This window comes from Rhinopithecus bieti, unplaced genomic scaffold (genome assembly GCF_001698545.2).
Source record: "Rhinopithecus bieti isolate Rb0 unplaced genomic scaffold, ASM169854v2 scaffold_34281, whole genome shotgun sequence".
NCBI lineage: Eukaryota > Metazoa > Chordata > Mammalia > Primates > Cercopithecidae > Rhinopithecus > Rhinopithecus bieti.
The window spans coordinates 1123214-1138069 of NW_016814762.1; the positions used below are offsets into that span (position 1 = coordinate 1123214).

Genomic DNA, 14856 nt, shown 5'->3' on the forward strand with positions numbered 1-14856 from the left:
CATTTGTAATCCTTGAGTCCGGGAGGCAGAGGTTGCAGTGAGCCAAGATTGTGCCACTGCAGTCCAGCCTGGGCGACAGAAGGAGACCCTGTCTCAAAGAAAAAAAAACATCCTGACCCCATGGCTTGCCATGGGGCCAGTGAGCCCCCAAGTGACCCTGTCAAAGGAGGGAGCAGCCTGGGATGATGCCAGAAAGGGGACCCTGCTTTTCCCACCCGAACCTGCCCATCCCACTCCCTCCAGTGACCTTGCCAGGCCATATTCCAGGGAACCTACACATCACTGTGTCCTTGGGATGACCTCAGCCTTTCAGATTCCCGCATGTCCCTCTCTGCAGCTTCCTCCACCCTCACTTCGGTCTCATCACCTTGGTGCCTTTTAAGGGGCCCTCTGGCTTGGTGGATGTGATGCAATTAGATGTCCCCTTAGGGAGCTCACGATCTAGCCCTGAAGACAGTTACAACCCACATGATAGTAGTGTGTAGGTGCTACAATGCAGGGCAACACGGCATGCTGTCTGCCTCCCCAGGAAGCAGGGTTTTCAAAGGTGTGTGTGCACTAGCCAGTGGGAGAGGTGGGGATAAAGGCATTTTAGGCAGAGGAAACCCCACATGCACAGAGTAAAGGGAGGAAAAGGTGTAACTGCTCAGGGAATTACAGGAAGCCACTGAGTTCTGAGGTAGCTGGGGCAAGAGGAGGGGAATCCCAAGGGGGAGTGACACCATCAGGGGCTCAGGTGTGTGTGTCGCAGGGCCACTGGATGGATCTGTGGGCCAAGAGACGACAGGCAGGGAGACCAGTGAGGCTGTCACCTGGAGATGACAGTGGTCCAGGCAACGGTGCTGACTGTGGGGTCCGAGAGGTTCTCAGCCTGAAAGGGTATGTTCACTGGCCTCAATGTCTGCTTAGCTTGTAGGAATCAGGGAGCAAAGAACAGGATGGGGTCTAGGGTGACATCCAAGATTCTAGCTTAAACAATTGCGCAGATGAGTTACAGGAGGAAAAACCAGTTGGAGGGAGGGGAAATTATCCATGAACTTGAAATTCCCTGTGTCTGTTTGTGGTGTCCAAGGAACACACAGGAGGCCCAGGATGTGCAGTTTCCAAAATGGCCAACACTGGCTGGCTCTGGCAGCAGACATCCCTGCCGGTTGGGCACAGTTGTCATCCAGTGGCTTGGCCTCAGGGCCCCAGATGTACTTACTGCCCCTGCCCACCCCTGCCTGTCAGGAAGACATCACTGATGATGCCCCGTCACCTGTGACCAGGGGCTACTCCATGGACAAGGTCCGGTCCAGCTATGGTCTGGCAATGAGTGGAAAACATCCCAAAGCTGTCACTCCTGCGACAGGCAAAAGAACTCTGAGCTACCTCCTAGGAGGATCCCAAGTTTTGATCCCCTCAAGGTGAGACCAAATGCAGGCCCTTCCCCAGAAGACAAAGAGTAGGGCCAAACGCCTGCTTCCCATGATCCTACAGACCCTTTCTTTCCTCTGCTCCAAGTTCCTCCTTCTCACTTCCCTCTTCATCACCCAGTTAGCCGCCTGACCCTCAGATTCACCTAAACACACAGTACCAGGTCCACCCCAATTCGGTGAGGCATGGGGCGGCACAAAGGCATCTCTCATTGTCAAAGTCTCAGGTGATGCAGATGACCATTCAGGCCTCAAACCCTGCACTGTTGAGTCCTCCATCCTCTTTCCCAGTTCAGGAAACCTATCCAGGGAATCACAAAGTCTTTGAAAAGAAAATATTTATTTTCAGCAAGCCCAAAGTCCCAAGTGGGGGCAGGTGCCAAATTTGCCCCCCTCCACCAGAGGGCCTAGGCCCACAGGAAGCCTGAAGCCAAATTCAGGCATGGAAGGAGGGGAGCCACCAGTGGGGCGGGACAGTCACTTGTACTGAGGAGAGAGCGGGGGGACAAGCGGAGCAGTGCAGACACTCAGCATCTTGTCGATGTCCACCTGGGTTGACTTATCCACCTCAGCCTTGTGGTGGTCACTCACCCCCAAGCTGGGCAAGCCCCCAGCCTCCTCTCCAGCCTCCTCTCCGAGGGAAGCCAGAGCATGGATAGGGGTCACTAATGGACTGGGACAGGGCAAAACGAGGCCTGGGCCCAGCTCACCTGCCAAGGGCAGCAGGGCCTGCAGTTGCTCCACACCTGCCTCCTCGGGAACCAGGGCCAGCTCTGCCTCTGCCTCCATCTCAGCCTCCCCGTCCCCCTCCCCTGCCTGGTTCAGCTCGGGGTTGCAATAGTTGATGTACTGGTACAGGGGCCGCAGGCGCTGGGCCTTTCCTGCAAAGACCCAGGGCAGGGCAGAGGCTAGAGCGCCAGGTTGTGCCATGTCGGGCCCCACAGGCAGGGGGAGAAGGAACAGCCCAGGGACTGCCACTCACGCTCCAGCCCCAATGTCTCTAAGGGTGCAGACACTGTGCTGGCCACAGCGTGGAGCACGGGAGCCCCCAGGCTCTTGCGCTTCTTGGCTTTTTTGTGCTGTCTGGCAGATGGTGAGGGCTCACTCTGGCTGCCCTCTGGCTCCTCCTCCTGCAGCGGCAGCCTGGGTGGCAGCTCAGCTTCAGCCTTGGGATGGGCACGAAGGCCCGGGAGGCTGAGGGACCTGAGCCAGGGACAAGAGACCTGACCCAGGGAATACCCTAGCCTGCCCACCGCCCCAGGACTCGACGCCTGCCCCTTTCCTGGTCAATGAGGCCCCAGGCCCAAGAGCCTTAGAGGCCAGTGAGCCCAGTCCCCTACAAACCCTGAAGCTCCCACTCTCCTGCTGCTCCCTACACGGGGGCTCTTGAAGAACGGGAGAGGAGAGTGATGGTAGTGACAGGGGACAAGAATCCTTCCTGCAGGAGTGCAGGAATCAGGAATGCTACTGGGGTGTGTGCCCCAACCCCGGGCCTGCCGCTCCTTCCCCCACTCCTCCCCAGAGCCCCTCACTTGACAGGCTTTCTCTTTGGACCATGACGGGGCCTCACAATGGAGACCACGGGCCTGGGGCCTCTCTCCTCTAGCGCCCCGGCTTCCGGCTTGGGTCTCTCCTCCCCCAGCTTGGGTCCTTCCTCCTGGAGCTCCAGCTCCGAAGCTGCGCCTGCTGGGCGCTGGTCTTCACCCTGGGTTCTGCGGGCCTCATGGGCTGGCACCAGGAAATGTTCTCCCGCCACTGGACACTAGAGGTGACAAACAGGCCATCGGTCACCATGGTCGGGCAAAGGACATAGGGATCCGTCACTGAACACCTAACATTAGACACCGAAACGGGAATAATGACACCAGCCTGTGCCCCTCCCCTCCTGGAGGGCCCAGCCTGGCAGTTAGCGGGTCCGGGGGGGCTCAGAGTTCCGCCTCTCAGAGCGCTGCGGCCCCGTGTTTGAAGGTTAAACAGCCTGACGGTCACCTCGGAGGTCTGAGCGCTGCCGGGTTCCTCCGCGAGCTGTCCCTGCCCCAAGACCGTAGCCTCCTGGACCCCCGGCCGCCTCTCTGCCATGCCGAGGCCATGGCTGCGCAGGCTCAGTGCATCCTCCACAGCTGCTTGGGGAAGGCCCCGAGCGGCTGGATGGTGGCCCCGCGCTGACCCCGGAGACCGGCCAGCAAGAGAGGGCAGAGCTGGGAAGCGAAACCGGCGACAGCGGAGCCCACACTCGGCGGAAACTACAAGCCCCAGGACGCTTTGCGCCAGGATCTGTGGGCCCTGACCCCGGGGACGGAAGCCACGGTTGCCCGGCAACAACAACTCCCGTCGGGTGGCAGCGGCTGGCGGCAAAACCTCTCGAGTGTGCCCCTGCCCGAGTGCTGCGGGGGAGAGGCCGCGAGCAGGACCGAGAAGTGGGCTGGGAGGAGAGGTCGCGGAGGCGGCGAGCGAGGCCGGGGCCCAGGCGGGGACCGGCAGGGGCCCGGGAGTGACGGGCACGTCAGGGTCAGGGTCCTGGGCGAGGGAGGAGGCCCGGGGTTGGGGAAGGGGGCCCGGGGAGGGAGGTGCACAGCCCTGCAGGCCTCGGGGCACCGTTGCTGGGCGGCGCCGGCGGCATGTGCGAGGGCCCGTCCCGCATCTCTGGGCCCATCCCCCCAGACCCGACGCTCTGCCCTGACTACTACCGGCGGCCGGCCTCGGGTGAGTCCGGGGGCTCGGCGGTGGTGCGAGGCTCAGGGGTCGGCCCCGGCTCCACCTCTGAGCCCTGGACTCCGCCCGGCTCCGCCCCACAGCTCAAGGGCGCCTCGAGGGAAACGCGCTGAAGCTGGACTTGCTGACCTCGGACCGGGCCCTGGACGCCACCGCTCCCTGTGGCCCCCGCATCGGTCCCGGTGCCCGAGAGATCCTGGAGCGCGGCCGGCGCGGCGTCGGGGACGTGCTGTTGCAACTCGAGGGGATCTCCCTAGGTCCTGGGGTCTCTCTCAAGAGTAAGTCCCAGGAATGGAAGAAGGGGCAGAGAGGCAATGCGGGGTGGAAAGAGATCAAAAGCAGCTGCTCTTTCCGCCCTGACCTGGGCCCAGGCTTTGCATCTCTTGAGTCTCAGTTTCCCCAACTATAAAAGGGGGAGAAATGTGCTACCTTCTCGAAGGAAGTGAACTGAATAAGGTAGTTCCCACGAAGCCCTAGCTCTGCTTCGTGCATTTATTACCCGTCAAATTTGTTGAGTGCCTACTGTGTGCCAGGCCATATAGGTGCTAGAACACAAGGTTGAAGATAAGCATGAGCCATCATTGAGTCAAGGTGGGAGACAAAGAACAAGAGATGAATGTCATATATGAGATGATCTATGGTATATACTTCACTATAATAATGGAGAAAATCACCCGGGCGCAATGGCTCACTCCTGGAATCCCAGCACTTTGGGAGGCCCAGGCAGGCGGATCACTTGAGCCCAGGAGATGGAAACCAGCCTGGCCAACATGGTGAAACCCCATCTCTACAAAAAATATAAAAATTAGCCTGGCATGGTGGCGTGTGTCTGTAATCCCAGCTACTCAGCAGGCTGAGGTGGGAGGATCACTTGAGCTGGGGAGGTCAAGGCTGCAGTGAGCTGTGATCATGCCACTGTACTCCAGCCTGGATGACAGAGTGAGACCCTGTCTCAAATAATAATAATAATAATGGAGACAGTCATCCTGAAATACTACATGAGGAAGGGAACTCTTTCTGTAGGAGGCAGGGAGCAGGCCTGTGTGTGAACTAGTGGAAGTTGGATTGTGTGGGCCCTATGTAGGGCAGAGCCTGGTGGCATCTTTTCTCCAGGGAAGGACCCTAAAGACCATGAGAAGGAGAACCTGAGGCGGATCAGGGAGATTCAGAAGCGCTTCAGAGAACAGGAGCGCAGCCGGGAGCATGGACAGCCCAGGCCCCTGAAAGCTCTGTGGCGCTCGCCCAAGTACGACAAGGTGGAGTCCCGGGTCAAGGCCCAGCTCCAGGTACCTGCCCCAGGGATCCAGAAGTATTATCCTTTTTGTTGGCCAACAGGCCCTGATCCAAGTTCTGGGGAGGGAGGGAACTAAGAGACCCTGGCTCTGCTGCAGGGCCAGGCTGGGGGGCTTCTCCGAAGTGGTGATGGCAGGGCTGATCCTGAGGGGCAAGCAGCAGTTAGTCAAGGGGCCAGCAGAGGAGAACATTCCCAAAAGATGGAACCTCACAGACTACAGGGCACACAGCAGTGGAGATGCTAAGTGTACAGTTCACTGTGAGGAAAGAAGGGCGTGAAGTTAGGCCAAGAAGTCAGCTGGGCCCACATCAGGGGCCACAAAAGTCACTTTTCAGTCCTTATTTCTGAGGACAGTGGGAAGGGCAGGGGTATGGTGGGTGGCTCTGTCTCGGGTAGAGAGTAGCACTATCCTTCCATCCAGGGACTCAGCAGGAGGAGCAGGAGTGAGAGGAAAGGCAAGGTCACACAAATGTGTCGGGGCTGAAGCATCTGTGGGGCTCCCAGGGGGTGGGACTGTGTCCAGGAAGCAGATGAAAATTCAGGCCTGGATCTCAGGAGTGAGACCCAGGAGTTATTGATGATCAGGTTGAGGACAACGAGACCAAGGAAGTGACCACCTGGATTTGAGGACTTGGAGGCCAGCCGTCAGGAACCTCACGGGGCTAGAGCCAGGAAGCTTGGCTAGGAAGCATAAAAGAGAGTGGTAGGTGGGCCAGTACTGAGGTGGAAGGAGAGATGGTTTGTTGTTTTCTTAAAAATGTGACATACTCACACATTTGTGTGCTGAGGAGGACAAGTGTCTCTCGAAGAGGGAAGAGGGCCCGAGGGACACGGATGCAAAGGTCAGAAGGGCCAAGAGGGCCAGGGTTTTGCAGCTGGAGCCCCAGACCTCAGCCTGCTTGGTCTCTCTGCTGTGCCCTGCCCTCCAGGAGCCTGGCCCTGCCTTTGGGACAGAGTCTGCCCACTTCCTGCGGGCGCACTCCCGCTGTGGCCCTGGCCTCCCACCACCCCGTGTACCTAGTCCCCAGCCAACACCACCAGGTCCCAAAGCTAAGGTGAGAGGATGTGTGGGGGCTGGATGGTGGTTGGGCAGCGTTCCCGGTGTGTGGTGGGCGTTCAGGGACACAACATAATGCTGTCTGCCCCCACCCACGCTTGCTGTGTCCTGCAGGAGCCAGGCCTGGGGGTGGACTTCATTCGTCACAATGCACGAGCTGCAAAGAGGGCCCCCCGGAGGCATTCCCGCTCGCTGCAGGTCCTGGCACAAGTGCTAGAGCAGCAGCGGCAGGCCCAGGAGCACTACAATGCCACACAGAAGGGCCGTGTGCCGCATTAGTAGGTCTCACTGCCTGACACTCAGGGTGAGGGAGACACCTGTGGAGGGCGGGAACCAACCTCTGCCCTGGGGTCATCAACCCTGAACCTGTGTACCCACAGCTTGTTGGAGCGCAGGGACCTGTGGCAGCGGGAGGCTGAGGCTCGCAAGCAGAGCCAGCCAGACCCTGCCATGCCCCCAGGCCACACACGCATGCCTGAAAACCAGCGGCTGGAAACACTGACCAAGCTGCTCCAGAGTGAGTACCTGGGCAGGGAGGCTGGAGGGGGACCCCACTGGGGACCAGGCACCCCTGCCCAACACTCACTGTTCTCACTGTTCCCGGGCCCCCTGTAGGCCAGAGCCAGCTGCTGCGTGAGCTGGTATTGCTGCCTGCCGGGGCAGACTCACTGAGAGCCCAGAGCCACCGTGCTGAGCTGGACCGGAAACTGGTGCAGGTAGAGGAGGCCATCAAGATCTTTTCTCGGCCCAAAGTCTTCGTGAAGATGGACACCTGAGCCCCTCTGAGGGACAGTGGCAGGAAGCTCCATGCTGAGGATCGCCACATGGCTGCAAAGGACAGGGTCGGATCCAATCCCAGAACAGAGGTCTGAAGACAGGAGCAGGGGGGTGGCCAGTGTCCTAGAGCACTCCTCCCAGCCACCAGTGGCTGCAGAAGGGCCACCCCAGCCTTTTAACCGCTTTGTCAAAATTAAACCTTTGGTACACAGGATTTGTTTCCATAAGAGCTTTTCTTACCCTAAAAATGCCAAGCCTGGTGGCCCTCCTGCTGCTTGATTGCAGGAAGTTCTCCCCATTGTCACTCTGGACTTAGTCTAGAGCAGAAGACAAGCTGGTGGGACCAGGGAGGAGGCTGGGACTGGGACACAGAAGGACCAAGACTGTATTTGTAGAAAACCTTTAATGTTCCCCAGGCTGAGGGAGCCCTGGGAGCCAGCTAAAAACCCCCACTGTGAAGTCCCTGCCATGTCCCAGCAGTTTGGAGTGACATGGGGCTGCATCCTGCCTGTCAGAGGCTGAAGCCATTACCATCTTGCATGCGACTCCCCCAACCAGAACTGGCCTGCTCCTGGTCATCCAGGGAGGGCAGAGAGCTGCGGGTACCAGGACGTCGGCAGCCAGGGTGCAGGTCCCAGCACGGGGGCCCCTGAGACAGCCCATTGGAACTGGGAGGCTGGCGGTTCTCAATGACCAGGTCACTGCTGTCATCATCACTATCAGGCTCAGCAGGCCCAGGCCCTGCAGAGGGAGGACCTGTCAAACGCCCAGATGCCCCTCGCACCACGTTATTGCGCTGGTTGGCCGGCTTGACAGTGACAATGAGGTTATGGCTGTTGGCGACCATCATGTCCGTCACTTGGTCCAAGGTCTTCCCGGCTACTTCAATGCCATTGACCTCAAGGATCTCATCACTGACCGCCAGCAGCCCTGTACTCTCGGCCAGGCCCCCACGTACCAGGCGGGAGATGAAGATTCCTGGAACCCGCTCCAGGCCCTGGGGAGCCACACGCACACTCATGCCATCTCGGATGTAGAAGCCCAGGGGGCGGTCTGAACCATGCTTGTGCAGCCGCACCCGTCGGTGAGTCTCAGGCAGTAGGTCCACATCTATGACTGACGAAACCTGGCGGAAATCTTGGGGCAGGCTGATTAGCAGAGGTGGACGGGTGCGCAGGGGTGCCACTGGCCGCAGCAGGAGCCCTTTCTTGCGCCGCTGCAGAGAGTTGGAGGCAAAAGCCAGGCCGCTGGAGTCAGCTTCTGCTGCAGAAGAGGTGGGTGTTGAGATCAGAGACCTGCTCCCCGACTTGGGCTCTTTACAGGGGCCACTGTAGCTATTTCCTACCACTTGGAGGTCAGGTCAAGGGCAGGGACTGCAGAGGGTGACACGTGGGTACCCTGGGCATGGACTAACCCTTGTAGACCTGCCCCACAGGCACCTTACCCCACAGAGGCTGCCCACTGTACCCCTCCTCACCCCGCTTCTGCACCAATAGGCGCAGTGGTGGGGGCCCGCTGGCCAGGGCCCGGTGCAGACTGTCGTCGTTGGTGAGGGGCAGCAGGTCGCCGTGAGCATCCGTATAGCCAAGTAGCACGTCCAGGCCCGGGATCTGGTGCACCGCCCGCAGCAACCGCGAGAACTCCTGGAAGCCGCTCACCGAAGCGCGGGGCAGCGCGAAGCGTCGGAACTCGGCGTCAAACTGGAAGTCGGGGTTGGGGGAGAGGAGTCAGGACAGCCTGCGCCCCTTTCTCACCGCAGGCTGGCAGGGGTGGGAAAGATACCGGCTGCCGCAAAAGCGGCAGCCTTAAGCCCAGACCTCAGCTCCAGTACCAGGGACGCTGTCCAAGGTCTTCTCACCGCCCTCCAGGTACTCAGGCCACAGAGAGAGCTGGAGACCAGCAGTGGAGGAAGGAAGATGGATGGGGGAAGGCGAGCAGAAATGTAGAATGGGACTTGGAGGATAAAGGGAAGAGGTGGCGGGGACCAAGGAGCTGGGAAGGGGAGAAAGAGGGAATTGGGAGCGCCTAGGGCCGAGGCCGGAGGAGCCCTTACTTTGCTCTTCACCTCGACGATGCTATCGGGACTGCGAGCCGGAGTCCTCTGCGGCCGGGCCATGGCGGGGCCGGGCGGGCCGGGGACGGTGCCCCAGGCGGCCCGCAGAGGCGCAGGTGCACAGCCCGGCCGGCCCGCCCGCGCCGCCCCGCCCCTGGCGGTAGCACACGCCCCGCCTTCCCATCCGGAGCCTGACGTCAAGGGGGCAGCGACGCAGAGTGGAACGCGGAGTTCACGTTTCCTAGGAAACGGAGCCGGGGGTGGAGAGGAGCCTTCCTCCGCTCTTGCGTCATCACGCTGAGGTCCACGCGCCCCCGGAGTCTGGCGAGGAGAGCTCCGCCAATCCGAGGGGAGAGCCAAGGAGGTACCATTTATTGGACGTTGTGTGTGTGCTCTTATTTCCACTGGCCTTACAAGACCGTGCATTGTGTAGATGAGGAAACTGAGTCATAATAAATATGTGCTGAACCCCTCGGGGGTCACACGGCGCTGAAATGGTTTCGAGTCAACTTAACGGACGGCACTCGGCCGCAGGCCCCGGCCCTGGATCCCTCTCCAGAGACCGGACCAGCTCTTGTTCTGTTCCCTCTCGGTACCACAGGCATCTTGACGAACGGCCGAAACGCCGGGCCGCTGTCGGAGTGACGCCGCGATGAGAGTAAACGGGCCAGCATCCCGTGGACCAGCAGGAGTCTCCACATAAGCTCCCGAGCAGGACTCTCTCCTGCGCAGGCGCGGGGTGTACGTGGGCGGGGCCTCCTCCTCAGGCCCCGCCCAGCCGAAGGCGCTTCCTCTTCCGAGGAGAGGCGGGGCCTCGGCGCCCGCGGGAAACCCGGGCGGTTTGCCTCCGCTAGGTGCAGCCGCCGGGATGGCAGGTTCGGGGAGGCTGGTCCTACGGCCCTGGATTCGAGAGCTGATTCTGGGGTCAGAGACACTCTCCAGTCCACGAGCCGGGCAGCTGCTCGAGGTGAGCCCCCACTCAGGGCCCGGAGACCGAGGCGGAGGCCCCGGGTGGTGGGATTGACGCCGCTCGCTGCCGTCAGGTACTCCAGGAGGCCGAGGCCGCGGCCGCGGGCCCATCCCACGCCCCTGATGCGTCCGACGTCGGGGCCACGCTGCTTGTGTCTGACGGGACCTACAGTGTCCGATGCCTGGTGACGCGGGAGGCCCTGGACACCTCGGACTGGTGAGAGGCCCCGCGCGGCTCCGGAGGTCGGAGTCCCGCCGGAGAGCGCGAGGTGGGCGGGCCTTGTGTTCCGGTGGGCCCGGCAGTGAGGGTCCTGCTCGCCGCAGGGAGGAGAAGGAGTTCGGCTTCCGCGGGACAGAGGGCCGGCTGCTGCTGCTGCAGGACTGCGGGGTTCATATCCAGGTCGCTGAGGGCGGCGCGGTGAGTGGTGAGACTGCCTTGGGCGGGTTACCGGGCATGACTCTTCGTGAAGATTCCTGAGACCTCCCCTTCCCCCCGAACTCCTCCAGCCCGCAGAGTTCTATCTCCAGGTGGACCGCTTCAGCCTGCTGCCCACGGAGCAGCCCCGGCTACGGGTGCCTGGTTGGTAAGTGATGCCTTCGCCCTCCAGCAGCTCTCCCCACCCCAGCCTGGCCAGCGCTGGCAGAAGCCTTTGGGGTAGGAGGGTTTGGGCCCCCATTAACTACCCTTGTCTTTTTCTTAGCAACCAAGACTTAGATGTTCAGAAAAGCTCTATGAATGCCTTGAGTGAGTCTGGGGTTGGGCTCGGGGGCCACGTGTGGTTTGGTGAGGGGTTTGTGTATCTGGGTAGACCGGCTTCAGCATGGTTCGAGTCCTCGCCACTCTCTTCCTGTAGGGAGCACCTTTCAGAGTCCACCTCGTCCAATGCAGGTACTGTAGGGCTTGGCCAGCCGTCCTAACACCCTGTGCAGTGACCTCTCCAGCCTTAAACTCCCGCTTCCTCAATAAGCTGTCCTCCCACTTCCCCTCCCGGTCCTCTCCTTTAAGCCTTGACTCATCCCGTGGTCCCCTGTCCTCAGGCCTATCACTGTCCCAGCTTCTGGATGAAATGCGGGAGGATCAGGAGCATCAGGGGGCGCTCGTGTGCCTGGCTGAAAGCTGCCTGACGCTGGAGGGCCCTTGCACAGCACCCCCGCTCACCCACTGGGCTGCCTCACGATGCAAGGCTACGGTCAGTCTGGGGCTTTTCTTGGGAGATGTCAGGGTGAGGAGTTAGGCAAGGGTCATGTCCCACAGGACATGAGAGTAAATGGGCCTGTCCTACAGAGTTTATGTCCCACAGGGAGAAGCTGTGTACACTGTCCCCAGCTCAATGCTATGCATCTCTGAGAATGACCAGCTAATTCTGAGCTCTCTAGGCCCCTGTCAGAGGACACAGGGTAAGGGGGACTGGAGAGGTTGGGGGGATACCTGGGGCCCAGGTCCACAGTGCTGATAAGCCTTCCTGAACCCCCCAGGCCCTGAGCTACCCCCACCAGACCCGGCTCTGCAGGACCTATCTCTGACCCTCATAGCCTCTCCTTCCTCACCCAGTTCCTCAGGTGAGGTGATGCACAGGTCACAGGCACTCACTGCCGTCTGTCAGGTTCCCGGGCTGCGCAGGATGCTGTTAAAGTTGCACGGCGGGTGGGGGATGAACACGGTCCCTGCTGTCCTGTCTGAGCTCGCAGGCCACTCAGCTGCTCTAAGCGGAGAGGGCTGTGCCTACAATGAGTCCCCTCCTCCTCAGGAACCCCAGCTTTACCCGGCCACATGTCATCCGAGGAAAGTGGTACCAGCATCAGCCTTCTGCCTGCCCTGTCCTTGGCTGCTCCAGACCCAGGGCAGAGGAGCAGCTCCCAGCCCCCACCAGCCATCTGCACAGCCCCTGCCCCCCTGATCCCCAGGTCCCCACACCCCAGTCAAACCCCCAGCTCCCCACTCCATAGCTGCACTCCCAGTCTCTCACCCCGTGGCCATGTCCCCAGTACACAACAGGCTCTTGTGACCAGGCCCCAGAAACCTAGCCTGGAGTTCAAGGAGTTTGTAGGGTTGCCCTGCAAGAATCAGCGGCCTTCTCCCAGGACCGGAGCTACCAAGGGAGCCCAGGAGCCCTGCCCTGTCTGGGTGAGCTTAGCCCCTCTGCAGCTGGAGGGTGGAATGAGGAAGGCCTGAGGTGGAGCTGGGAGGGAGCATGGGTAGCCTTGGATGGGGTTGGGGTCCTTGTTATCTCTTCCCCAAACACCATACCCCTTTCAGGAACCCCCAGAGAGACATCGTGATGGTTCTGCCTTCCAATATGAGTATGAGCCACCCTGCACGTCCCTCTGTGCTCGGGTCCAAGCTGCCAGGTGAGTTCCTGGGTCTGCCCCCACTCTTGGTCACTAGTCCCAGGCTCCATTGACCTGCAGCCGTGGTTTCTTCCCAGGCTTCCTCCCCAGCTCATGGCCTGGGCCTTGCACTTTCTGATGGATCCACAGCCAGAGTCTGAGCCAACTCCAATGTGAGAGGTCACGCAGGACAGATACCGCTCCACACTCTGCTTCCTTCGAGTTTTTTAATAAAATAATCTCATGCGGCAGGAGAGGAGAGGATCAGGGACTGGGGCCGCCGCCTCTTTGGTCTGTGGCTGGGGAGGGTGGGCTCTGCTCAGGGCCGGAGGGCTCTGTGGGCTGTGGGGGCAGATGCTCCGTTCCAAGGCCAGATCCTGTGAGGAGAGGGAGGGGGAGAGAGGAAGGTTCAGGGCTGGGCTAATAAGCAGTCCTGCCACCCTCCCAGCTGGCCTGGACCCCCTCTTACCTAGGCTTGGGGATGGAGGTGCCTCAAGTTTTGGCCTGCGTTTGAGGACCGGGGAGCGCTGCAGCCGCAGGGGCCGTTCTAAGGGACACAGAAAGGCTTGGGGTGGGTGCTAAGGCTCGGGGTCTGTCCATCCCCTGCCCCTCTCTTCTACCTCCAGTGCATGTAAGCATGCGCTCACACACACTGCTGCCTTCAGAGCATCCCCCATCCCTGCGTCCTCACCCCTGACAGAGGCTGCTCTTCGGGACATGGAGCCAGTGCTAGTTGAAAGGGCTTATTGTCAAACCCTTGCACCTGGCCTTCTGGCGCCCTGATTTCTTGAGCCCTCACACACTGGTGGCTCCCTCCAAGGACCAAAGCCATGAAGGGAGCCCCAGAAGCCCACCCTCCCGCATCTCCTGCATTCAAGCACACGTGGAGGTGTCTCCCCTCACCAGCAGGGGCCTGGAGCTGGTCCTCATGCACAGACACTGCTCGCCGCCCTGCCGAGAGAGGCCTCGGCCTCAGCTGGCCATCTGAGGGAGGCCAGGGAATCAGGGGGTGTTCCAACAGCTGTCCCCACTCCAGCCCTTGCTTCCCACCCTCAGGGTCCTTAGAGGAGCCGAGTTCCCAGCAGGAACTCCTCCAGCACCCAACCCAGGATTGGGATGGGGAATCGGGTGCCTACCTACCTTCATTCCTAGGGCCCAAGCAAGGGTCCTCTGGGAGGCCCAGGCTGTCTCGGGAGGGGCTGGTTCTGCAGGGACTTGGGCTTTGACCAGGAGAGGGAGGGCCTGGACCATCCTGTTGGCCCCAACCACGGCTCCTGAGCTCTGCATTCAACTGCTGCCCCAGTGTCTTCCAGGTGGCAGACTCGGGCCCCTGGCTCCCTGGGCAAGGTCTGCAGGAGGGGTCTGTGGGGAGAAGGGTGTCAGCCAAGACCTGGTCAGGTCTTGGAGATAGGTCTGAACAACGGTCTGACCCCGCTCCTGCCTGTCCCTGCTCCCCCTACCAACACACACAGTGGCCGTCACTCACCAGCAGACACAGAGTGGGTGCGGGACTTGATCGAGATGGGAGGGGCCTCCGTGGAACTGTCCATAATGTCACCTGCAAGGCGGAGCTGGGGACTCAGGTACCTGACCTTGGAGGTGAGGGGAAGAAAAACCTGGCCTCTCCCCTTCCTTCCCCAGGAGAGCAGCCCTTGGGGGCTGTCTGTAAGGACACCTCCCAGCAAATGTACTGCCACACCCCAGGGTCCCACTTACCATCTGAGCCAGCTTTCTTGATTTCGCCATCTTTGCTCTGTAGGAAACAGGGCAATCAGATTCCAGCCCTGCCCTGGCCCCAAACCCTAGCCTTTTGTTCATTCTTGTTCTCATAATCCAGCCACTGAATGCCCACCATGGGCTGGACAAGAACATGGCAAACCCAGTCCAGCCCTCTTAGAACGCTTCGCACACTTCAATGTTTCTAAATTCAGGCCAACTTCATGCTTTGTTTTGTTTTGTTTTCAGATGTTTAATGGGCTGGGCGCGGTGGCTCACGCCTGTAATCCCAGCACTTTGGGAGGCCGAGGCGGGCGGATCACAAGGTCAGGAGATCGAGACCATCCTGGCTAACCCTGTGAAACCCCGTCTCTACTAAAAAATACAAAAAACTAGCTGGGCAAGGTGGCAGGCGCCTATAGTCCCAGCTACTCAGGAGGCTGAGGCAGGAGAATGGCGTGAACCTGAAAGGCGGAGCTTGCAGTGATCTGAGATCCGGCCACTGCACTCCAGTTTGGGCGACAGAGCGAGACTC

At 60.5% G+C, this 14856-nt stretch overlaps 5 protein-coding genes across 6 annotated transcripts in view; 2 read left to right on the forward strand and 3 right to left on the reverse strand.

Moving 5' to 3' along the window:
* Positions 1–1735: 1735 nt before the first annotated feature.
* CUNH16orf86 (chromosome unknown C16orf86 homolog) lies at positions 1736–3656 on the reverse strand. The gene is made up of 4 exons (XM_017852262.1): positions 3405–3656; positions 2948–3177; positions 2398–2618; positions 1736–2296 (listed from the first exon to the last, which is right to left on the reverse strand). Exons 1-4 carry the CDS (start codon positions 3492–3494, stop codon positions 1893–1895), a joined length of 945 nt encoding a protein of 314 aa, XP_017707751.1. The 5' UTR covers positions 3495–3656; the 3' UTR covers positions 1736–1892.
* A 60-nt stretch (positions 3657–3716) lies between these two features.
* On the forward strand, positions 3717–7469 carry ENKD1 (enkurin domain containing 1). The gene is made up of 7 exons (XM_017852260.1): positions 3717–4118; positions 4211–4405; positions 5241–5413; positions 6351–6476; positions 6593–6756; positions 6859–6995; positions 7094–7469. The coding sequence occupies exons 1-7, from the start codon at positions 4034–4036 to the stop codon at positions 7252–7254; spliced, it is 1041 nt and encodes a 346-aa protein (XP_017707749.1). The 5' UTR covers positions 3717–4033; the 3' UTR covers positions 7255–7469.
* Positions 7470–7639: 170 nt separating this feature from the next.
* On the reverse strand, positions 7640–9753 carry PARD6A (par-6 family cell polarity regulator alpha). 2 transcript variants are annotated; one of them, XM_017852247.1, is made up of 3 exons: positions 9309–9753; positions 8733–8955; positions 7640–8515 (listed from the first exon to the last, which is right to left on the reverse strand). In XM_017852247.1, the coding sequence occupies exons 1-3, from the start codon at positions 9732–9734 to the stop codon at positions 7767–7769; spliced, it is 1398 nt and encodes a 465-aa protein (XP_017707736.1). In that variant the 5' UTR covers positions 9735–9753; the 3' UTR covers positions 7640–7766. The 2 variants fall into 2 exon arrangements, with proteins under 2 accessions (XP_017707736.1, XP_017707735.1); XM_017852246.1 differs by having other exon boundaries at positions 7640–8518.
* A 186-nt stretch (positions 9754–9939) lies between these two features.
* Positions 9940–12859, forward strand: ACD (ACD shelterin complex subunit and telomerase recruitment factor). Its single transcript, XM_017852248.1, is given in 13 exon segments — positions 9940–10275; positions 10352–10494; positions 10602–10695; positions 10785–10861; positions 10979–10998; positions 11001–11022; positions 11132–11166; positions 11316–11467; positions 11579–11675; positions 11754–11837; positions 12026–12402; positions 12535–12626; positions 12704–12859. Coding segments are annotated over 13 exon segments (1371 nt in total). The 5' UTR covers positions 9940–10176; the 3' UTR covers positions 12783–12859.
* CARMIL2 (capping protein regulator and myosin 1 linker 2) overlaps positions 12819–14856 on the reverse strand; it is a 16698-nt gene continuing 14660 nt past the window's right edge. The window contains 5 exon segments of the mRNA XM_017852191.1: positions 12819–12982; positions 13075–13152; positions 13746–13967; positions 14092–14163; positions 14322–14358. Of these exon segments, the coding sequence (XP_017707680.1) occupies positions 12870–12982; positions 13075–13152; positions 13746–13967; positions 14092–14163; positions 14322–14358 (522 nt within the window). The 3' untranslated portion in view covers positions 12819–12869.

What these genes read in the sequence shown, in the direction of transcription:
- PARD6A (XM_017852246.1), bottom strand. Translation starts at nt 9,734, where the DNA reads ATGCACGGTCTTGTAAGGCCAGTGGAAATAAGAGCACACACACAACGT. An exon ending in TCGTCGAGGTGAAGAGCAAA is followed by an intron (nt 8,956 to 9,308) that starts GTAAGGGCTCCT and finishes CCCGACTTCCAG; the next exon opens with TTTGACGCCGAGTTCCGACG. An exon ending in CCTATTGGTGCAGAAGCGGG is followed by an intron (nt 8,519 to 8,732) that starts GTGAGGAGGGGT and finishes CCTCTTCTGCAG; the next exon opens with CAGAAGCTGACTCCAGCGGC.
- ENKD1 (XM_017852260.1), top strand. Translation starts at nt 4,034, where the DNA reads ATGTGCGAGGGCCCGTCCCGCATCTCTGGGCCCATCCCCCCAGACCCG. An exon ending in CTACCGGCGGCCGGCCTCGG is followed by an intron (nt 4,119 to 4,210) that starts GTGAGTCCGGGG and finishes TCCGCCCCACAG; the next exon opens with CTCAAGGGCGCCTCGAGGGA. An exon ending in ACTGACCAAGCTGCTCCAGA is followed by an intron (nt 6,996 to 7,093) that starts GTGAGTACCTGG and finishes GGCCCCCTGTAG; the next exon opens with GCCAGAGCCAGCTGCTGCGT.
- CUNH16orf86 (XM_017852262.1), bottom strand. Translation starts at nt 3,494, where the DNA reads ATGGCAGAGAGGCGGCCGGGGGTCCAGGAGGCTACGGTCTTGGGGCAG. An exon ending in CCAAAGAGAAAGCCTGTCAA is followed by an intron (nt 2,619 to 2,947) that starts GTGAGGGGCTCT and finishes TCCCTGGCTCAG; the next exon opens with GTCCCTCAGCCTCCCGGGCC. An exon ending in AGAGACATTGGGGCTGGAGC is followed by an intron (nt 2,297 to 2,397) that starts GTGAGTGGCAGT and finishes GGGTCTTTGCAG; the next exon opens with GAAAGGCCCAGCGCCTGCGG.